Source organism: Phocoena sinus, chromosome 5 (assembly GCF_008692025.1).
Source record: "Phocoena sinus isolate mPhoSin1 chromosome 5, mPhoSin1.pri, whole genome shotgun sequence".
Classification (NCBI taxonomy): Eukaryota; Metazoa; Chordata; class Mammalia; order Artiodactyla; family Phocoenidae; genus Phocoena; species Phocoena sinus.
This window is the reverse complement of record NC_045767.1, coordinates 53,039,126-53,062,957: the sequence shown is the minus strand read 5'-3', so window position 1 is coordinate 53,062,957 and position 23,832 is coordinate 53,039,126. Positions and strand designations below refer to the sequence as shown.

General features: G+C 45.7%; 1 protein-coding gene across 4 annotated transcripts in view; it reads left to right on the top strand.

Moving 5' to 3' along the window:
• The window catches only part of SEL1L3 (SEL1L family member 3), a 96,009-nt gene that overhangs the window by 45,911 nt on the left and 26,266 nt on the right, over positions 1 to 23,832 (top strand). For all 4 annotated transcript variants that reach the window (XM_032633656.1, XM_032633659.1, XM_032633658.1 and 1 more), the window contains exons 10-15: positions 3,203 to 3,414; positions 5,102 to 5,281; positions 13,386 to 13,505; positions 15,222 to 15,362; positions 19,033 to 19,095; positions 22,349 to 22,525. In XM_032633656.1, the coding sequence (XP_032489547.1) occupies positions 3,203 to 3,414; positions 5,102 to 5,281; positions 13,386 to 13,505; positions 15,222 to 15,362; positions 19,033 to 19,095; positions 22,349 to 22,525 (893 nt within the window). The remainder of the gene's footprint in view (positions 1 to 3,202; positions 3,415 to 5,101; positions 5,282 to 13,385; positions 13,506 to 15,221; positions 15,363 to 19,032; positions 19,096 to 22,348; positions 22,526 to 23,832) is intronic.

The following is a 23,832-nucleotide window of genomic DNA, read 5'->3' as shown; positions in this document are numbered from 1 at the left end:
CCCGTTTTACAATACCACCAGTGACATCAGAGCTTTGATTTTGTGCCACATTTGGAATTCAAACTTTAAAGAATGTGCAAAACGAGTAGTTTTCCTTTAGAAGTATTATTATTTTGTTATTTTACTCACTAGTGCAGAAAGTTGTCTAGATTCTCTTGCAGAGAAAATACTGATTGGCAATGTCTGGGGGGAGTTAAGAATTTTCATAGGTAAAAGAAATAATGAAGGTTTTTCAACCTGCCTCCGTTTCAGTCTGCAAAGTGTTCTTGTGTGTTTGCTAAGGATTTGAACTTTGTAAAGGATCGCCCTCCTACCTGGGCGATCACAGTAATGATTGCTGGGATTCTGTGCCAGAGGTCAGCAGGGCAAGTGTTTCATTTGGACCTCCATTTGGCTTGGAGTCTCTTTTCTCCTCTGAGCCCCCAAAGCCCATGTCTGTGGGTACTCAGGCAAAACTCATCATATTAGATATTTTTTTTAAATGCCTATTTTATTTTATTTTTTGTGTGAAATGGCTCTTTTTTTAAAATCATTTTTTATTGGAGTATAGTTGCTTTACAATGTTGTGTTAGCTTCTACTGCACAGCAAAATGAATCTGGCAGAGCAGGTAAGGCTGGAATGAATCGTTATCAAACTGTTAATGTTGCTTTGCTCAGAGTGTGCACAGAGGGGTATCGGAAATGAGTATGTATTTAAAAGTAAATATATGAATAAGTAGGAGTAGGATTTACTTTGCAACTCTGTCTGAGTACTGCAGTACACACCAAATCTAGCAGAGAAGGTTCTTATCCTGCCTAATGGTGGGTAGGATGGAATTTTTTTCTCAGCTATGCAAAGGGAGAATCCAAAAGGAGATCCCCGGCCTCCTGGTGGAAAAGAGGGTGATCATTCAGACACATCCCAACAGATGAGCAGAGGGAAATGCTCGAGGATGTTCATTGCTGTGTTGCTGGTTATAGCAAAAGCAGTGGAAGCAACCCAAGTCTAAAAATAGAGAACCGGTTGGAAGAACGGCACTGCTATAGAATGCAATACTATTGAAACTTTAGGAAGAATGAGCTTCTGACTGCTGTGGACAGGTATTCGTGGTACGTGGTTAATTTAAAAAAGAAAGTTGACAAACAACAACGATTTACTGTCTAGCGTAGGGAACTATACTCAATATCTTGTAATAACCTATAAAGGAAAAGAATCTGAAAAAGAATATGTATATATGCGTCATTTTGCTCTACACCCGAAACTAACACAATATTGTAAACCAAATATAGTTTGATAAAAAATTACACTCATAAGGGGAAAAAAGTTGAGAGTCCAAACCTATAGGGGCTTTTTGGAAAGAAAATGTATATGTATATAGGCAGATAGAGGTGTAATGAATTATTGCCTATGCCAAGGAAAAGTCTGGAAGTATATACACCAATCTTTCAACAGTTTATCTTCACTATTAAAGAAGGTTTGGGAGAGAGAGGACTTCTGTTTTTGTTTTATACAAATCTATATTATTATTATTATTTTTTTTTTTTTTTTTTACAACAAGCAGCTATTTCTTTAGGGCTTAAAAACAAAACAGAGGAGCAAACTCCATGTGTTTAGTTAAGGTGTTGTTTTTAGCACCTACCTCTTGGGATGGAGAGTAAGTAAAAGAGATCCAAGCTGCTGCCTCTCAGAAACCTGGAGTGAGCGGAGGTGTGGGGTTCCAGGAGCCAGGAGATGGGACTGCCTTAGCTCTGGGTGAGGGGGTAGGTGGGCTCCTTTTCCACAGCTCAGCAAGTGAAGGCATGTGCCCCCCTACCAGGGGCAGCCAGCCTGCCTGTGTGCCCAAAGGGATAGGCATTAGCTCATAATCAATGGTTTGGGTTTCACAATTTCATCTGTGGATCCCACGGGCTTCTGTGTTGATGCCTCGGAAGAGGCATCAACCTCTGCTGAGGAATTGCCCTTAAATTCAATCTCAAATCCTCTCACTGAGAGTTTTCCCGCATTGGAAACTCATCTCTGTTCATTCCTTGATGGAGCGCTGATAGAGCAAGTCTCTTGTTGCCTCCTGGAAGTTGTTAGTAACATTTTAATTTGGGATGGAATGAAGAAAATCAAAGAAAAATGTTGAGTATAATTCTTAGGGGGGAGAAAATTTTAGTTTTAAATAAATTGACCACATCTTTTAAATGGAAATTGTACCTATGCGATCCTATATAGCTGTTTGTAACATAGACCTAGTAGACGCACAGAATAGAATTGTAAACGTTCATTGGCTGAATTAATAAAACGAGAGATGAATAATGTAGACGGACTTTAAAAGACTGTAACAGATTATAGGACCATATAACTTGCCCATTTGGACTTAAGAGTTTAACAGTTTATGGGAGAATTAGGTAAAAGGAAGTATCATAGTTTAAAGCAGTTGCGTAAAAGAGGTCTCTACCCGTCGTGGCAAGGTACCTATTAAGACAACTGGCTGCCGGTTAATCAGGAGGTAGGTGGAGCAGAGTGAGTAGGGATCTTGCTTTTGTGACCTACCAAGCTGGATTCTAAGCTTGGCTCAGCCGTTTGCCAGCTTTGGTAACTTCGGACAAGTTAGTCGACTTCTCCAGGCTTCAGTCTCCTCATCTGAAAAATGAGGACTCCAATGATAGTACTTACCTCTTAAAATATGTTTGGATTACATGACATAATTTGCATAAGACACTCAACCCAGTATTTGGCATTTTATAGGCCCTCAATAAAAGTTGACTCATTCTTTTTATTGTACTTAGAAACCCACAAGGAAAACCGGAAGCAAAAGATGATAAGAAAGGTTCTTGTGCTCAACTTTTTACAGCAGCACCTAGGAACTATTTCTGAGATAAAACACACCCTCCTTCAGAATCTTAGAGGGAAAAAAAAAATCTCTCTGGCAGTTACGGTGGTCCTGACTTGGTGGTGAGCTACACTGAGTAAATTACTCTCTTGAGGCGCTCTTTCGGCTATAGAAGGCACATCGTTTCCTCCAGGATACTAGGCTGTCATTTAGTGCCAAAGGAAAAGCTGTTTACAGAATGACACCCGCAAGGGGTTTGATTTACCTCCCTAGAAGCTGGTATATATCAAGTCACTGCAGGACCAACCATATTAATAACTCAGGTGATTTAGTTGGCTGTTCCCACTTATTTTGTCGACCCCGTGGTAGTTAATTGTGTGTTCTGTGAATTGTGTTATTTACAGTGCTGAGGAACCAAAGTGAATCCGTATTAGAAATTGGTGGGCGGATATTCGAGAAGGCTGTAAAGAGACTTTCCATTGTTGATGGTCTTCACCAAATTAGCTCTGTCGTCCCCTTTCTGATGGATGCCAGCTGCTGTGGATACCATAAAGCATCCTACTACCTCGCAGTCTTTTATGAAACTGGATTAAATGTACCTCGGGATCAGCTGCAGGTAGAGTATTTCACAGGCTCCAGGAACATCAGTGACCTGCCTTATATTTACAGAGTAAAGCTCTCATGCCCCGGGTGGAACTGGGCATGTTCATTTTCCCTGGAGTCCTTTAAAATCTTTACACTCTGGGCTTCCCTGGTGGCGCAGTGGTTGAGAGTCCGCCTGCCGATGCAGGGGACACGGGTTCGTGCCCCGGTCCGGGAAGATCCCACATGCCTCGGAGCGGCTGGGCCCGTGAGCCGTGGCCGCTGAGCCTGCGCGTCCGGAGCCTGTGCTCCACAACGGGAGAGGCCACAACCGTGAGAGGCCCGCGTACCGCAAAACAAACAAACAAACAAAAAAAAACTTTACACTCAAGAAAAACAGCCTAAGGCTGTGTTAAATACAGGATCTCCCACCGTCAGTGAGTGAAAAAGGGCACTTTATCCATTTCTAGACACAGCAGGGGATATGATTGGTATACTGTCTAAGGAATAGTTTGGGCAAGGCTTACCAGGATCCCAGTCATTCAAGAACAGGTGCCTCTTACCCGATTCTTGTAACTATCCTGGCTGTGGGTCCAGCATCCCGTACGACGTTTTAGCTGAGTGAAATCATTTGGACCTCTAAGCAAAGTATTGTCACATCCAGCCTCCTGTCATTAAAATAAATGTCATACTAGACGGTTTTGTGGTATCGAATCCAAATTTATTATGCAACTTGCCTAACATTTGGAATCGCATTTTTATAAGTGCTGCTAAACGGCCCCTGATCACTTTTAGCGTTTTGTTTGTGCACAGGGGATTGTTCATCCTGGATTTGAAGAGACTCAGACTGTTCAGACCTTCCCAGGTGGCTCTGTGTTCCTTTCATTTGACTTCTTTGTGTGTGTCTCTGGCTGTAGAAGCTCATGATTGATGGCATGCTTTCCCAAGTCCCTGAGGCAGTCCCCACCGAGGTGGAAGAGGGTAGAAGATTCTAGCCCCGTTTCTGTCACAAAATAGCTGGTTGACCAAGGACATATGACTTCAACTTGCTGAGCCTCTGTTTCCTCAACTCTGAAATGAGATGGTTGGACCAGTCGATCTCTAAAGACCCTTCCCAACACTAGCGTTCTGAGAGTGTGAGGTTGGGACGTGGCCCACTGTTCAGATCATCTGACCGAAGGTGACATAGCTGAAGTGGACCAAGGTTCTTAGAACAGTTGTCAGATACACAAAGAGATGCTGTGAGATAAGTCAGGGGAGGACTCCCAATCTTTACTGAGAGAAGGACAAAGGAATTTTCAGCTGTTAGACATTGAGAAGGACAGACAGCCATTAGAAAGCTCTTGGGTCTTCTTTTCTAACATTTTTTAAAAAGGCATGTTAGGGGCTTCCGTGGTGGCACAGTGGTTAAGAGTCCGCCTGCCGATGCAGTGGACACAGGTTCGTGCCCTGGTCCGGGGAGATCCCACATGCCGCGGAGCGGCTGGGCCCGTGAGCCATGGCCGCTGGGCCTGCGCGTCCGGAGCCTGTACTCCGCGATGGGAGAGACCACAACAGCGAGAGGGCCGTGTACTGCAAAAAAAAAAAAAAAAAGGCATGTTAACTGGTTTCTGGAATGACTAGGCTCATATGTAGAGGTGAGGCCAGATGACCTTTCTATGTTGAGGATTTTATGACCCTTTTCTATAATCTTGTGAACACTGTCCATTTCTTCTTAACAGGGCATGTTGTATAGTTTGGTTGGAGGCCAGGGCAGTGAGAGGCTGTCTTCGATGAACCTTGGGTACAAACACTACCAGGGTATTGATCACTACCCCCTGGACTGGGAGTTGTCCTACGCCTACTACAGCAACATTGCCACCAAGACACCCCTTGACCAGCACACGCTACAAGGAGATCAGGTACGAGGCAGAAGTGGGTGGAAACGGTTATGGCCCTGCTTACTAGAGCTTCCTGAACAGTTTTATTAAGCGTCTGCACCTGTGGCTGGTTTATTCTCTGGCCTGTAGAGTACAGGCATAATCCAATGGAGAGCAAAGCTTTCTTGCATTCTCCAATTCATATTTCCTCAGTGTGTTCTCAGGCTGAATGCAAGGACCATCCTATATCTATGCGTGAAAATGTGAAAAGCTTTTCATGAGTGAGAGGACCGGTATGGGGAGGGTAGATAACAGCCCTGGACAGATTTTGATTTTGAAAAAAATGTATACCAGAAACATAGACATTTTGTCTTTGTTCCAAAACCACGTGAAAGTGGTGGGGTCTGGAGATGCTAGTCAAATTAAGCGAGGGCAGTAAGCCAAGGGCTCCTCAATACGTCACAAGCAAGCAAGGTCTACATAACGAAGAAGCTCCATCCCTAGCTGTGTTCCCGCTGCCGGACACCTTGAGAAGCGTCTGCCCATCACATGAGCCTCAGTGCTCACAGGTGATGGACAGCAGGCGATGTTTGAAGATCCTGCCCCATCCTGGATTAAGGACTGGTTGAAGGGCACTAACTCCAGCCCCTAATTTTGCAGGTTCCCACGTCTTATTGACTCATTAGGCAAAGAAATCAGTGGTTCACATCTGCCCAAAAAACAACATGCTACATTGGACCAACTGATGGTTTGTTTGGGGGATCATGAATAAAAGGGTGTATAAAGGTGATAGTGTAAGAATAAAAAGAAAGCTGCCTTTAGATGACGTAGATTTGCATCCAGCAGGAGTAGATTATGACGTGATTGGCTTCTTGGCATGTATTTTTCTGTATCTCTTTCTTCAGAATGGTTTTAAGATGTTTTGATGGTCACAGCAGTTGAGGTAGTTGAGTGCAAGTAGTCTGTACCAGGAGGTGGCAATTTTTTTCTGCAAAAGACCAGATAGTAAATATCTTAGGCTCTGCTTTTACAGTCACTATTGCAACCACTCAACTCTGCCGAAGACAATATATAAACCGATGGGGTGCCTGGGTTTGTGCCGCCATAGACAGGAGGTTACTGCATGGTCAGATTTGGCCCTGGTTTAGGCCATAAACCCTTAATTTTCTCCCTTATGCTTGGTGAGTCTGGATGGATAGCAGGATTGTGGAATTTTAGGCAGAGCAGCTAACTGGGAACCAGACCGTTCACTCTTCCCTGTGCTGCTCCTGTATTGCAGTCAGAAACCCCCAGTGGAGGAAACTTGTGCTTTGATCATTGGAAATGAATGGTTTCTGGAAAAGAAATCTACAGTGGCCACTGTACAGTTATGAAATAAACGACTCAAAGATACATGTTGTCAGTGAACATTAAACATGAATCAAGCTATAAAATGCCCAAAGGCTGTCTGTATAGACATTCTAATTCTTTTAGAAAATAATGATTTCTTCTGAATAAACTTACACACTCTTATCATTGTCATCTGTATTCTCTCAGCATATATAGGCTGTGTGCAAAATCTGACCTCAGTTTGACAGGAATTTATTTATTAATTGATAAAGGTTTTTTTTTTTAAAGAATTCTTCTGAAAACACATTCGAACAAAATCAAGCCACAAAATAATATTGCCATTGTTCTGCTAAGCCTGAATGTGTTAATAAAGCCCGGTATGTATATATTATACTTTTAGGAATTCTAATTCAGCATAATTTAGCAAGGGGAGATGGTATGTTGCTAACAAGCTCCTTTTCTTTTGAAGATTTGGCCCATGAAGTGTTATGATTATGAAAGAAAATGTTTAATTGGTCAGAACCAGAGAAGATGAATAGAGAAGATCCATCCTGCAGCTGGAAAGTCGTGTGATTAAGAATCATAGATAGGAATTATACAGTTAGAAGAGTTGTATCATAGCTCATTTTCTTAAGAATGTGTAATTAATGGTTTCTTGAGAATTTAAGCAGGTGTCATACATTGATTGAAATGTCCTTTTGTTGAGAGATCTATTAATTCACCAGCAGCACATAACAAATGAGGAGATGTGGAAAGCCAGACCCCTAATTAACAAACCAAGGATCCGTCAGTAACTTCTTTCTTGATTCTTGTTTCATTTTCTCTTTTATGTAACTCGTGGTTCCCATCAACTTTATCTTCTTTATTCATAATCTTGCTTCATGTCACTTCTTTATGATCTAGGGGGACTCTGCTTCAGGTTCAAGAGAAAGAAGATGATAGGGGGTTTTTTTTGATTTTTGTTTTGTTTTTGTGGCTTAATCACAAGTGGATTCCTTTCATTCTCTTCGCATCTCAGAGTTTGCTCTTCTGAAAGGTTTGGTCCTCAGCCTTCTCTGTCTACACCTTCTAGAGGGCAAGGGGTCTCATCAACATCCCTGGTTTCAACTGCCCTCCACATACGGATGACATGCACATCTTATTCTCAGGCTGAGGTCTTTCTTAAAACCCCCATCTGCAATCGTAACATACCACAAAGGGAACACACCACCTCCTCCTCTCTATTCCCCACAGACACCGCAACCAATGGCACCGTTGTCCATGCCAGCAACGGGGGAGTCACCTTTGATCTGCCCATCATCCTACCAGCTCTAATCCCCAACAGCGTTACATACAGCTCTCCATCATTTCTCCCCTGAGTGACTCTGACAGCCTCCTGTTCTACTCCAAGTTATGGAATGAATTGACCCCTACATTCATATGTTGAAGCCCTCACCCCCAGTACCTCAGAATGGGACACTGCTTTTGGAGCTAGGACTTTTGAAGAGAGGATTAAGTTAAATGTGGTCATTAGTGGCCCTACTCCAGTATGACTGGTGTTCTTACAAGAAGAGGAGATTGGGACGTAGATGAAACAGGGAGACAGCCATGTGAGAACACAAGCTAAGGAGAGGGACCTCAAAAGAAACTAAACCTGCAAGCATCTTGATCTTGGATTCCCAGCCTCCAGAAGTGTGAGAAAATTAACTTCTGTGGTTTAAGCCCCGCAGTCCGTGGTGTTTTGTTATGGCAGAGTCCTGGCAAATGAATTCACCTCCTAACTGGCCTTCTGTTGTCAGTTTTGTCCCTTCCCATTTTCTTCCCACGGAGGCCAAAGAAGGCCTCCAGTGGAGGTTCTCAACCTGACTGCACATCAGAATCACGTGGGCACTCAGAAAATACCTCTGCACGGGCTCCACCCACAGTCTTATTGAAGTGACAGAGGGAGGGTCCAGGCATATAATAGGCGTATATATGTCTATGTGCATGTGTATATTTAAATAGCTCCTCAGATGGGCATAACGTGCAGTCAGCGTTGAGAAGTACTGACCCGGAAGCACTAAGTCCAGCTCATCACTTGGCATGGGAGATGTTCCTTGATCTGGTTTCTCTCTGCTTCCCCAACCTCAGCTCTCAGCGATTCCACGTTTGGCCTGCCCACCCTGGCAATGCCAAGCTTTTGGTCACACCATGCTGTCCACAATTCCTGGCCCTGCGCAATCTCCTCTGTCTGGTTTGCTTTCTCCACTCCCACCCCCCTTTTCCTGCCTCCTGACCGCCCCCCCCCCCCCCCCCACCAACTAGGATGCTGGGCTCAGACACCACCACCTGCTTGGATCTTCCCTTTGCTGTGCCGCCATGGCACCCGGGCACATCCCCGCCATTGCTCTATGACGGGTGCTGTGTACAGGTGTCGGAGCTAGCTCTCCCAGTAGACTGTGAGCTCCCCGAGACAGGCACCTTGTCTGTTCACGTTGGTGACCCCAGTGCCCAGCCGTGTGCTTGACATGTAGTTGGCACTCGCTGTTTACTGATGGGATGGTGGACAGCACGAGAGGGCCGTGTATCCAGTGATGAACACAAAGCGATCACGTCCCGTTGATTCTCTGGTGCTTTTTGATGCAACCAGTGCTTTCAACTCTGCCCCTCTTGCATTCAGCACCGCCTTTGTGTGAGGAACACCCCATTTGGGGAATCTTGGGTGCTTGCTTCCCTGTCTCTCCATCATTACACCTGATATTCCTCCATTCTTACTTTAAAATCCCTAAAATGTTAAATTTCAACAAAGAAAACTTACACCCCCCCACTGGGAGCCAAACATTATAGCTGATTTTTTTTTTTTTTTTTTTGCGGTACACGGGCCTCTCACTGTTGTGGCCTCTCCCGTTGCGGAGCCCAGGCTCCGGATGCGCAGGCTCAGCAACCATGGCTCACGGGCCCAGCCGCTCTGCGGCATGTGGGATCTTCCCGGACCGGGGCACGAACCCGTGTCCCCTGCATCGGCAGGCGGACTCTCAACCACTGCGCCACCAGGGAAGCCCTATAGCTGATTTTAAACACCCTAAGAGGCAGGTTCCTCATGGTGGTGTCTACAGGCCCTGAAGGAAGGAGTGCTTTAAGTGTAGGCTCTGAAACTGCCCTGCTCCTGAGTTCCCAGGAACACTGGCTGGAGTGTTATAGTTCACGACTTCAGAGAATGCAGACGCTCCAGAAAATGGGGGGCTGCTGACAGCCTTTTCTCTCCTGGTCCAAATTCCACCACATCCCTACTCCCTCCCTGCTCTGCGCTCCATCCTGCCTTTCCTGTGATTGATTGCAGACAGCTGATATGATGTGAACACTGCCCTTGCAGCCTATAGGCTGAGCGGAGAGAAAGGAAGTAAAGCGTGTGAAGAGTCAGTGTCTGTAGGACAGTGTGATGCCTTCTCTGACACTGGGTCCAGGGGCATCTAAGGACTGTAGAGTCTCTGGACATTGGATCTCCTCTAACCTGGTCAGCCGGTTTTAACCCTACCGTATAGGCTATGAACTGCTCATTCTAGAGACGTTGATTTTCCAACACAGCAACAAAAACAATCCAGCTCCCCGGGAAGGCACAGAAGATTCCAGAACTGGTCAGTCTGGGACTCTTGAGTCCCTGTCAGCTTCTCCCCAGCTCTGCCCCCCACCATGATCCCCACCATTCCTTCTCCACACCAAAGCTTCTTCTGGGATTGGTCACTTTCCCATGTGAGGCATCATTCCCTGGTCTCAAAATGTTTGATGATGAACAACCCAACACCGCTCCCTTTTAGGGGTTGTTCCTGCATCACATGTCTTTGTAGATGGTTGGCTTTCACGGAAGTCCTGGGACGTGTGGCTCTGACCGGTGCTGGATGCCACTCTGGGGACCCCAGAGCTGTGAAGACACAACCACCGGCCCAGGTGTGGCAGGCAGCTGTGGTGTGGCTCCAGGGCCAGTTTGCCTGGTTCAGGTCCCAGGTCTGCATTCACCGGGTATAAAATCTTGGATAATCCCACTCACTTGTCTGTCTCTGCACAGCTTTTTCACCTGTAAACACTGCCATGACTGTCTGCACCTCACATAGTTTATAGCATGTATAAATTAATCATATGATGTGTGTTGAGTGGACCTCAGCACACAATGTGGATGCTCTCAAATATTTCCAGCCCCAGCACTCCCTCTTCAAATCTGTCCCTTCCATCTTCAAAAGCACCGAATTCTCTTAGATAGATCTTCATCCCCCCAATGTAAGGCTTTGAGCTGTACAAAACTGCAAATACCAATAGGAGGGCTAACATTCTAAACTGCTATCAGCTCTTTACATGATAGAATGAACTAAAGACCTAAAAAATGACGAGTTACCATTCCTGAGAGCTTCCCATATGCCAGATGCTCTGCTAAGATCTTCGCAAACAATCTCATTTAATCCTCATGCAACTCTATGAGGTCAGTACAAGTATTGTTCCCATTATACAGATGGGGCAACTGAGACTCAGGGAAACCAAAGAACTTGCCCAAAGTCACACAGCAAATGAGTAGTGGAGCCTAGATTTGAACCTGGATGTTACTAACTCTTCACACTATAAAAAATAATGGCTAATAGGTGGAGTGCTTTTGATGTAGCAGATACCACTCTAAGCTTCATTTTTATGGATATAGAAACTAAGGCTCAAATAAATAAAGTCAGGGGCCCAAGGCCCACAGGTAGTTTAGTGGTGAGTTAGAATTCATGTCCACTGGATCTGATGTGAAAAGTTGTGCTCTTAATGGCCCGGCCCTACTGCAAAGCTCAGTGGTACTACCCAGGGAAGCAGCAAGGGGCTAGGTCAGGAGACAATGATATAAAAGACAAAAGAGTTCCTTCTTCAGAGTGATGCATGGTTGCCCAGGTCACCTGCAAACGTGGCCTTTGCCAAGACCCCTCTCACGACACTGTTAGATGGAGTTCATTATGTATAAGGGGAGACAATGAAACAGCCCCCATCTGCTTCTCCCAGATGCATGAGTCATTCACAGGGTGGTGCAGCTAGGTGAGGACTATGGGCCCCACAGCCAGCCAGCCTGGGTTTGATTCCAAAGTTTGAAGAATGTAGGTAAGTTACTTAACCTTTCTGGGCCTCAGTTTCCACATCTGTGAAATGGGGATATTGATGGTGACTGTCTTGTAAGGTTGCAAAGATTCAGTGAGTCATTCTGGGCCAACAATTGGTCGCTGCACACAGTTCTTGCTGGTGATTATGATATTACCACGGCCAGAGAGTAGCAGAAACACCAAAGAGTATAAATCCTTGCAGGATAGAAACTCTGGCTTCATGTGTTCTGTGTTTCATTCAAGTCCCATGACAAAGTTAAGGAGGAAGAAACAAAATAAGGAAAAGAAGGAAATTAACCCCAAATCAAAACACTTAAACTCTCCAGTTGAAGGAAAAACTTCTAGCTGAGAATTCTATTGTTCTAGTAGCCTGAGCTTCAGCCCAGGATTCCAGGGCCTTACCGCTAGAGGGCGACATCATGGGGGAGCCCATCAGAGCCTGTCTTTGGAGTCAGACCAACCTGGCTTCCAGGGCTAGCTCTACAGTGTGACCTTGAGTTCATGGTTTCACGTTATGAGCTTCAGTTTCTTTACAAATAAATTGAAGACACTGATATTTGGGCCACAGCCCTGCTGTGACGATTAAGTGAGAAAAACATTTGTTAAACACCCTGCACATACTTGGTTTCAGTCAAAGGTGGTGGGCATCCTTATTCCAATTGTTGCTGTTTGCTGGGAGGCGTCTCAAGGTTAGACATCCAGCAGGAATTGATACCACTGGGTTCCTAGCTCTGTCCCCAAGCCTGCCAGCTATTGCCCCTGAGAGGGACCTTTGGCTCCACATGGCCACAGCTGGGTGACCCTCTCAGGAATGGGCTACAGGCTAGTGCTCGTGAATCTAAGTCATTTTCTTCACTGACAAACAGAAAGGGTCAGAAGGGAAATCAGGCCTGGTTCCTTGTTCTCTAAGGCTTCTTCCCCAACTCATCCAGATCCATTTTTTTCACCATCTGCTTGTGGCCTTGAAGCCCTTCCCAGGCGCTCCTGGTACCATTAGATAGCGTTCATCATATAGAAGGGGAGACTGTCAAACAACAAGCCCAGTTTTTGGATAAACAGCCAAAATTTATACATAAAAATGAGTCTTATTTTCTTCAAAGGAGGCAGATACCTGGGAGGCTGTGTGCAAATTCAAAGCGTTTTGTGAACTTTCCCTTGGGTTCCTCTTTAGAGCCTCTGGCACATTCTTGTTCACATCCTCGGAGTTAATATACCCTCTTCTTTTCAGTGTAGATTTCATTTTGAAATAGCCGAAAGATATCGGAGGCTGAGCCTGCTAAATAGAAAGGGTTGAGTCATGCAGGATAATGACACTTTGGAATAAAAAAAAATAAGGTTATACTTAGAAAATATTGATTTACTTTTTTGGATGTCGTGTATTCTGGCTGTGCAATCAGCAGCACAGAGGTGGACTTCTGAACTAGCTTGAGCGATGGAAGAGGAAGTGGAATAGATTTTGTCCTCCCAAGGAAAACACTTCGATAGGAACAAAAATACCCATTTAGATATAGGACGTGTGATCCGTTCATTTAAAAAAGAATTTGATCTCGTGGCTCTGTGGACACACCTCATATTTCAATTAGTCATATAGTTTTTACTTGAGCAGTGGCTGCGTTAGGAATAATGTCATGTCTTTTGCATGCCCATACCATTTGGATATTTTCATTCTCCCTTCCTCTCCCCTCCTTTCCTCCCTCCCTCCCTTCCTTCCCTCCTTCTTTTCTTCCTTCCTTCCCTTTTAGGCATACGTTGAGACAATTAGACTAAAAGACGATGAAATCCTCAAGGTACAAACCAAAGAAGATGGAGACGTCTTCATGTGGCTGAAGCATGAAGCTTCTCGAGGCAACGCGGCAGCTCAGGTAAAAATATGTTCCACAGTTTTGGAAAGTGTCTCAGCCACAACAGACCAGGTTACACCATGATAATAAAGTATCCCAAACCTAGTGGCTTAACACAACACCAGTGTATTGTTGTTCTCTGTTCTCACTACACATCCAATGGGGGCGGCGTGGGCTGTGCTCTTATAGTCCCCTAGGAGCCCAAGCGAACGGAGGCTTCACCAAAACATGCTTCCAAAGCCATTGCCGCAGGATGACACTGCAACACATCACAGGCTGAGTCTTATCGCTTCTGCTCAGAAGGGGCACGAGTCACTTCTCACATTTCATTGGCCAGAGGAAGTCAGCTGGTCACTCTTGACCTGAGTGAGCCAGAAATGTAGTCCAACCAGACCCAGAGGAGAGAGAGCCACAGTATTTATGATCAGTCCTAAGACTACCATCAGACATTTTAGTGCATCAGATAGAAAGAAAAAGAAGCATCTTGGAGTGCAGGAGAGATTATGTGGGCATCGAGAAGAAGGCCACAAAATCAGCTAGGAGAATAATAGAAAATCTGTGTTGCGTGTAAGACCAAAAGGATCGACCTTGTCTCTTGAACATGTTTTGTCTTTTGGATAGACCTGTAAGAGGTACAAGAAAGGGCAGAGGGCTGGGAGGACCCCCCCTACCCCATCTACTTCTTGCCCTGATTTCACTATGAAGAAAAGTCCTTATGGGAGCCAGCTAAGGCTGATTGCACTGGAGGAAGGAAACCTCCTTCCCTAAGGATGGATTTAGCTTTTGCTTTGTGTTCCCAGTGAGCACAGTGTCAGGAAGAGCCTCTGCTCTGGGCCTGCTAAGCAGGCAGAAGACCAGAGATGGGAAAGAGAAAGAAAACCAAAGAACGCATTGACAAACACTTCAAAGACCCTGTAGTAACACGTCTCCCACCCCTCCTTAGAGGTCTTCCTAGCATCTCAGAAGATGCGTTCCGAGATAAGGTTTTCTTTTGGGGGGTGGAGGATGGAAGAGAAGGAGATGAGAGGAGAAGTAGAAAGAAGGAAAGAAAATCAAGGCCCCCAAGGGACCAGAATGATAACAGTGTTGCCTGTGGCTCCGTCTTGGGCTCTGTCCCAGCCTGCAGTCTTTCTAGTCCAGGAAGGAATTCCAGTGCATAGTTCAGGAAATGCTGCTGCCAGATTTCATGGGTGCTCCAGAGCTTGCGTGAACATTCCTAACAAAGACGCTTCTTCCCTCCTTCATTCAGCAAATCTTTGTTGCGTTGCTTCTTTGAGTTTCTGTTGAGTTCTGCTGGGTGGGAGCTGGGGGCACAAGGGCAGACAAATAACGTCTTGAGATCCCTACCACCAAAGACCCCCAGCCTCGATTGAGTCTAATGGTGGAGCCAGCCATGTAGACAGATGCTGGGATAGTGCTGTAGGGAGATGCCCTGGTATGGATGTGCACAGGCCTCCATGCTGGTCACTGGGCCAAGAGGACGCACAGTACCTCCCAAGGAGAGGGATTTCATGAGAGGAAACAGTGTAGTTGTTGATCCATCGGCTCTGGCCTGGGCGCAATAGAGTTCATCTTCAGGGCTCTTGTCCCCAGGAGGAAGATAACATGTGTCTACTTGAATCTTGTTTCTCAATATAAAAACCTTTTAAACTAGGTTTGCCTTCCCCCCTTTTTAAAGTCTTGTTTATTAAGCATAACACAGGAAAGTCATTATTCTAAATTGCTATTGTCTTGAAGCAACGGTTGGCCCAGATGCTGTTCTGGGGCCAGCAAGGTGTGGCCAAGAACCCGGAAGCGGCTATTGAGTGGTACGCCAAGGGTGCCCTGGAGACTGAGGACCCCGCGTTAATATACGACTATGCCATCGTGTTATTTAAGGTAAGAATCACCCAATTTGTGCTGAAATTGCACAATTTCTATCAGACTTCCCAAGTGGTTTCCTGTAGGCGTGCAATCAGGGAGCCTGTAACTGAAGAACCTTCGGACATGCTTCTGTCAGTCTGGATGGAAAGGGGTATTTGCTGAAAAGGCAAAGTCACACGCAGTTCCCTGGTCTCGTTTTTAATCATCTGTCTTAGGTTTGACGCCCGGATTCTCTATGCTTTTGCAAGAACTGGCATTCTGGAGGAGGCACCCATATTTTACAGATTGGTACACGGCCAGCAGCCCCAAAGGTGCTGCAAGTTCTCTATCAGGCAGAGTTATCATTGAATTATAGCTAAGACCAAGTGCGTGTTTGGGCTGGATCCCAACAGTCCCGTTGATCAATACAAAGATCTTGGTTTTAAGCCAACAGGAGAGCAGTGGGACGGATGGGAAGAGCATTAGCCCAGGAGATAGAGGATGGAGTTCAAATCTCTCCTCTGCAACAATTAGCTGCATCCTTGGACTTATCCGATCTCATGAGACACTGGTAATGACCACAGATGGAGTGAAATAACCTAAGGAAGGGGCTCCAAGAACTGTAAAATGCTTTACGGAATAATACTATTTCACATTGATTGATGCGGTGCTTATTATCTGATGTACATGTATTAGCACATTCAATCCTCGAGACAACTTTGCGAGGTAGGTATCACGGTGTATTATGATAGCTGTTTATATGTGTGGTGACAGAGGCTCAGAAAGGGTTTGTAACTTGCCCAAGGTTGAACAACTGGTGTGTTTCAGACCTGGGACTGGGATGCTCTTCACCCCTGAATGCAGAGACATCAATTCACCAATCTTGGAAGAGCTGTTGGCTCTAGTAAAGAAACCCTTGGTCCCTGTGTCCAGACCCAAAGGAGGCAGCTGCCCACAAAGAGCGAGTGTCTTCAAGCAAGGATGTGGATGCACGTGGCTGGGCTCATCTCCAGAACCACAGCTGTGTCCGCTCACTGATTAACAACCATGACTCTTGCTACCTTTCTGGCCCTCCAAGTCTTAAAACCTATTGGTTGTTACGGTTTCCAAGTTTAGAGCCCAGACTTCTTCTTTGTAGTCGTTAAATCAACATAGAAATGGTTTGACTCTTAGCTATATGCCAATGCATTCGTATATTTATATAATAAACACCCACTCTGGGCTGACAAAATGCCAGACTCTGTGCTAGATGGAGGGACATATGGTTGCATGAACCTCATCCCCGACCTCAGGGGTCTCAGATACTCGTGGGCAAGACAGAAGACTGAGACAGGCACAGAGGAGAGGCACCAGTCCACCAGAGTTGGGGCTGGCCACGGCTCAAAGTACAGAGGAGAAAAGGCACGACTCAGACATTACTTCTGCCCACCAGGAGCTTGAAATCTAGAGGGAAAGCGAAAGACATAAATAAATGATACAGGAGGTGACGGGATGTTTCTTCAGGGTCTGATTTCCCAAACCTTAAAGCTTTTTTGGTTTTCCTGCATTCTAAGTTATCGCTGAGTGGGAGGAAGGAAGCCCTTTATCTACATCTCAAGGCAGATTTTTACCTCTGGCCAAAGGTGTCTTTAAGTACTTTCAATGTAAAAAAAACCCGTACAAAAAAATGAACTTTCCAAACATGAAGAACGGCAATGTGCTCTCGGCTTGTTGTCTCGTGTGGACATTCGGCTTCTTGTATTCAAAGATGGCGCCATGATGACAGCTGTAGCTTGTCCAAGACGGTCAGATACATCCCATTTCACATCCACATGAGGATGGAGCTTGGGCTTTCACTGCAGCAACTGTCCTCCATGGATTCATTCAGTGGATGAAGTTATTGAGCACTTGTTTTGCATCAGGACTTGACACTTCTCTCACTTTCCAACTTCCAGTACTACTCAGACTTGTGCATAGTATATAGTCTTTGTGTAAGAACTCACCCCACTTCTGATTATATAATTACACTGGAAAATCCCTGGCCTAGAACTCAGAGTATCTGAGTTCTGGTTGCAGATCTAACTGTGAGGTTTGGGGTAAGTCAACCCCTCTGGGCCCCAGTTTTACTCCTTGAAAACAAAGAAGTTGGAGAAAAACTTCGAGTGCAACCAGGTTCTGACATTTCGTCATCCTGGTCATTCTGTTGCTTTCCCCGAAATCCAAAAAGCTTGTCTTAATGCTTCCATCCAGTTACTACAAACAGCCTTCATGTCCTTTTGTCTTTCCTCTCCCTCTCTAATTAAACGAAGTAATGGTGCACTTCTGAAAAATATTTTCATCTTCCACTTTGCTTCAGCTCATCGGTTTTATGAAATAGGTACGTTAAAATCGAGTAGAAACTCATTGTGTGTAATTTAACCTTTATTTGGGTTCACAGTTTTATTTTGGGTCCTGGAAAACTACAAAGACAGATTCTGCAGCATGTTTTCTGTATCCTGTAAGGAGGTTACGGATCATTATACTTTCTCAGCATGAGAATTAAAATACATAGGAGAAAATACAGCATGGCAGTTATAAACTTGGACTCTGGAGCCTGGATTCAAATCCTGCCTCTACTCCTTGCTCACTGTGTGCTTCTGGGCAAGTTTCTCTGGTGAGAATGATAGCAGCACCCCGGCTGGGGTTGGGAGGATTTGATATGGCAGGAGAGTTCTTGGCCCACGTTAATTAACACAGGAATGTTTGCTAGCGCTCTCTTCATTTACTGTAGAGCTAAGAATTTAAATAGAGTTAATAGCTGTATTCATTGCAAAGCCCTCTAACGTTATATCACATGTGACCCTGTCAAGCGCTGAGTCTGAGACCAGGAGGACTCCATGGGCTGTGTAGGTCAATAACAGACTCTAAGTGAGCTTGGAAGCATCAGGGTTTTCATCCAGCTCCTCTCACCTGCCATGTGCATGATCAGGGCTATGTTGAGAGAGCCCTCAGGGACACCCCCCCCGCCCCCGCTCCACCTCAGACCCACCATTTTCCCACGTGGTCCTGCAGACACACCCCAGCATGGTCCCACGGAGTTCTGCTCTTATAACAAGGACTCCAAAGCCACATCTCTCTCTCTCTGTGATGCACAAACCACCTCTGCTGGAAAAAATTGATTTTGCTGGAGGAAGCTTGTCAGTTTGGCAGCGTCTGAGGGAACAGATTCTAAGGGGTCCTGTCTCCCTCACCACTGGCTCTCGAGCTGTTTCTGAAGCCACAGTGCTTCACCTTGGGGACTCCGACGAGGACGCTGGAAGGTTGCAAATGACAGCCTAATAACTCTTGACTGTCCGACATAGATAAAGTGCTCTGTCTGCTCGCATATTAGGCAATCCCCAGAGAAACACAACCAGGATGACCAGACTCATTTAACCTTATTCATGGCTTCTCCCAACAGCACCTGCGGATTGACGGGAATGTGATTCACTGGACCATCAATGGGGAATTTTTATGGATGCTAAGCTGGGAGGGTGAGGTTTATTGCCTCTCTTCTACACATATATGCAAAATGATGATGTTGATGATGATGTAACAGCTCTGTATATAGAAATCTTCAAGATTAGATTTTTAATTGAGAAGGCTTGGGCTTTAGTATCTTCTGTTGAACACTGACATTGGTGTGATGGCTTTGCATGCAACTCTGCGTTTATTTTCTTCGTGATCATTGCTGTTTATCATTGTTTAGGGTCAAGGAGTAAAAAAGAACAGACGGCTTGCCTTAGAGCTGATGAAGAAAGCAGCTTCCAAGGTAACACTTGTGCATATTGTCAGAGGGAAACATTTCCGCCACACACACCCATGCTCTTACAAGTCGAGGAGAGTGAATGGCCAGCCTTCTGAAGAAGGTAGAAATGCAGTGGGGAGGGAGGGGTCGCTGACATTGCAGTGATTAGTCATTTTTGAGCTACAACATATACAGAAACCTGCACAATGAGGACGGCAAAATTCGAAAGCTGAACTCACTTTCCAGTCATAGAATTCAGACTGATTTTGTTTGAAGGCTAATATTATAATCAAGGGCTGCCCTAATAACAGGCAGCAGCAGGGGGGCTCTTTGCAATTGAATGGGTATAAATGCCATTGAATTAGGAAAACCTAAAGCCTGAATCCTCTTGTTAACCCTTTTGTGTCCAATGCTCACTTGCTTCTCCGTGCTTTAACAAAGGGGCTGTTTATCAAGTTTATTGCCGAGTTTAGGAATTATTTTCCTTTTGTCACTATTTACTCTTCAAAGTTATCTTCAAGCCAACTAGTTTAAATATTGCACTACAGAATGGAGGTTATGATACCACCTGTGAGAGGACACACACACACACGCACACGCATGCACACAGGCATGCATGCATACGTATCCCTGCGTGCAAACCCCCAATGCGTGCACATCCACACGTGCACACTCACATGTGCTTGCATACAGATTTGCAAATGAACGGATCGGTAGAAACCGTTGTAATTTTACAACCTTGTAATTTTACAACCTTGACAGGGCCCTTTATAGCCCTTCAGGCTCCTGAATGTGCCTCCCTCCCCGAGGCTGATAATATTTGCCCTATCAACAAAGACTCCTGAAGTAACCATGCCGATTTTTCTTCCTCAATTCCCTTTCTTTAGGGAGCTCGGAGTGTCTTTTTTTCTGTAGAACAGGAAGTTGGAGCATGGAGTAAGAATGCCAAGAGGCTTTTTCTCCACCTCTGTGGTTTCTAGAGGACACATGACCCAGGAGAAGGGAACCACTGAAGCGCACGCCAGCTCCTGACCCTGACACAGACTATAGGGCAGAAATAGAAAAGCAGCTTAATGGTGGTCATTGAGGGCATGGTTCCAGAACATCCTAAAGTGGGGAAGCAATGGGGCTTCCTGGCAGGTGTGAAATTTGCATCTCTTTAGCATGCTAGTGCTGAATTGTTGTCTGAGGTGCTTTATTCTGAATGTAGTTTTGGCAGAGCTGAGATGAATATTGGAGGAAATGCAGTTTTACGGCCTGGAGTACTCGCATTCTTCAAAGTGTTACATGATTCTCACCCATTCATTCTGCAGGGAGTTACTAAGCCCTTCCTCTTTGTCAGGGACTGTGGTGAAGCACAGAGTTTGATTTTTGGAATTAGCTAGAAGTCACATGGGTACAGCTGGAAATGTCCAGAATAAGGTGTGAGCATTAAGAAATAAAACAAGATTTGTGGGGCTCCTGATCTGGGTCCAAATACAATGTCTAAAGGACATTCTGGGAATGTTTTGAGTGATGACAGGTACCTTTGAATAAACCTGTGTGTCTGGAGGTGAGCATTGCACAAGCCATTTTGATATGTATTCCATAAGCTTATCCCAAAGCTGGTTCTTGCCACTATATATGATGTGGTCTATTACTTCATGGAAATGCACTCATCCTGCAAATTCTCAGGAGGCTGCCTTGCATCTGGTACCGTGCAAAGCTCAAGAAGAATGCCTCTATAAGTGATCCTTGGCACTGACACCATCCCAAGTGTTGACTATCTTGAGGGCCTACGAATCTGAACCCTACTCTTTTTTTTTTTTCTGTGGTACGCGGACCTCTCACTGTTGTGACCTCTCCCGCTGCGGAGCACAGGCTCCGGACGTGCAGGCCCAGTGACCATGGCTCACGGGCCCAGCCGCTCTGCGGCATGTGGGATCCTCTGGGAACGGGGCACGAACCCGCGTTCCCTGCGTCGGCAGGGGGACTCCCAACCACTGCGCCACCAGGGAAGCCCTGAACCCTACTCTTGATCCTCAGGGTGTAGGATTTGGATTCTGTTTTGTGTGTCATCAGCATTCAAAGGATGGCTTTCATTCGTTTGTCAAGTATTTATTGAGCACTTATTCTACGCCAAGTACTAACATAGGTGCTTGGAATACAAAACAAAGATCCCTGCCCTCATGGAGCATCTGTTCTAATGGGCCTTGTCAGTTTCTTTCTCCCGGTCTTCCTGGCACCTGGAGTCCAACGTGAAAAGTAGGAGGTAGAGCATTTTAGGAGTCGTTGCAGACTGAAAAGGCTGCAGGCTGGTATCTTGGCATCCATTACCGAGGGATACCTGTCCTTCACTTCTGAAAGGGCAGGCAAAAGAGATTTGGTTCCACACTTGGACCCTAACTTAACCTGTCTGACAGAGGCAAGGGCACTCACTGTTTGCTTCTCCAGTCCTTTTCTCCCCTGCTTGTCCATGGTCTTGTGGATCAGGCAGGAAAGGAGGAGTGAGAGCACCGAATGCCCAGGTTTGCACACTTACACCCCTGCAGGGCTCCTGAGCCTTCAACAACCAGGCTGGAGAGGGTGGGAGCATCTGGGAAGAGCAGAGGCAGGGCCCTGAGAGCATGAATCAGCAAGAACAAGGAGGCTTAAGACTAGACTCACATGAACCAGGCCTTCTGTGGCCTTCTACCGTCCCAATTTAGACACAGTTCTGAGACCACCCCCCTCCCCTCTGCCTCAGCCCCAACCAGACCCTGCCTGTCGGAGCTGGGATGCCAAGCAGTCCCACAGCACCTGTGCTTTACAAGTAGGCCATTGCGGCTGCTTCCCACAGAGGGTTTGTTGGTGTTCAGGGCAGAGTAATCAAAAGATAGGCAGGCAGGTCACCTAGAAATCATCCCAGCCAGGGCAGGTTTCCGGCCTCCTGTCACAGTTGAGTGGTCATGAATTTCAAGGACATTGTTGATACTGCAGGACAGTAAGAGGCCTTCTGTATAAGAGCCCATAGGGGCTGAGAGATGATTTGGGGGCCAGCATCACTGCTGAGCTGGAAGGCAGAAATCCCAGCAGCAGCCGGGTGAAATCCTCCTGGGAAGACACTGAGGCAGCCTCATGTTTTCCAACACTTAGCTTTTCCTTAATGCCATCTGCCCCCAGAAAAGAGGCAGGAAAGGTTTTTCTCAGACTCAGGCAGAATGCTTTCATAACAGTTGATTCTCTCTGGGTTTGGGGTTTTTTTGTTTTTGTTTTTAAAAAAAAAAAGGAATTCCTTTCTTGTTGTTCTAAAATCCAGGGATTGCATCAGGCAGTCAATGGCCTGGGATGGTATTACCACAAATTCAAGAAAAATTATGCCAAAGCGGCTAAGTACTGGTTAAAAGCAGAAGAAATGGGGAACCCAGATGCATCATACAATCTTGGAGTCCTGTACTTGGATGGCATTTTCCCAGGAGTTCCTGGAAGGAATCAAGTGAGTAAGACTTGAGACCAGCTGTGTAGCTGGTCAGTCACTTAGTCATGAAGCAGGTGTGCTGTATGCCCAGCCCAGACAAGGCCCCATGGGTGGTGCAGACACCACCCAAGACGCAGACCGTGATCTTGAGGAACTCAAGCGCCCAGTTAGGAAGACAAGATGGTGAAGAGCAAAGGCTGGCATTAGCCCAACGCCAAGTGTGTGCTAATTGCTGTGACCCAAACAGTTCTGGAAAGGGGAAATAGTGAAGGCCAAAGCAGTCAGGAAGGCTTCATGGAGGAGGAAGCCTAAGCTGGGGAGAGGAGAGGGAGATGATGCAAGGTGACAATGAGAGAGAGATGGTGCGGAGATTGATGACTGATCTTACTGGAAGCAAAGAAAGCTGGGTCCAAATAGGGTTGCCTGGTATGAGACCAGATTTAATAATAATGTAAATAACAATTACAATCTTCAATGTTTGCCGAACACTTCCTCTAGGTCAGACACTCACAGACACTTCCTGTGTGCCATCCCATGTCATCCTAACTACCCTCTGGGATAGTTACTGTTATTACGTCCATTTAACAGAGTAAGCAACCGAGGCTCTGAAAGGTTTCATAACTTGGAGTCATACACTTAAGTGGAGTCAAGACCTGGTCCCCATGTGAAATGGAAGCCCCTTGTTATTAATAATAATATTGATGATGGTAATAATAATCTGAGTACCATTACATTCAACAAATTAACTGAATTGCCCACCCTATGCCAGGCACTCTTCCAGGCAGTGGGGATACAGCAGCAGACAAAACAGTCCCTGCTTTGGGGAAGTTTACATTCCAGTGGAGCAGAAAGATAATAAACAAACAAACATATAGTATGAGGGCAGGTGGGATAAGCGTTATAGGGAGAAATAAAGCAGGATAAGGAGGACCGAGAGGCTAGAGATTGGGGGATGCTATTTTATAAGGGAGATCAGAGAAGGTCTCTCTGGTAATGTGACAGTGTACAAACTCCTAAAGGAGTCTTGTGAATGTCTGGGAGAACATCCCAGAAAGAGGGAACAGCCAGGGCAAAAGCCCAGAGAAGAAAGCAGGTTTGGTGTGCTTGAGGAATAGCAGGGAGGCTGAACTGGCAGGACCAGAGAGCAAGGAAGGTGCAAGGAGGTGGAAAATCACGTCAAGGAGGCAGCTACGCTGAGCAAGATGGGATAGCTCTGAACAGGGCGGGGAGACGCTGTGTTTTAACAGGTTCCTCTTGGATCCCGGTGGAGACTGGGCTTGGAGGAGACAAGAGCAAGAATCCAAGTGAGAAAGGATGGGCAGTAT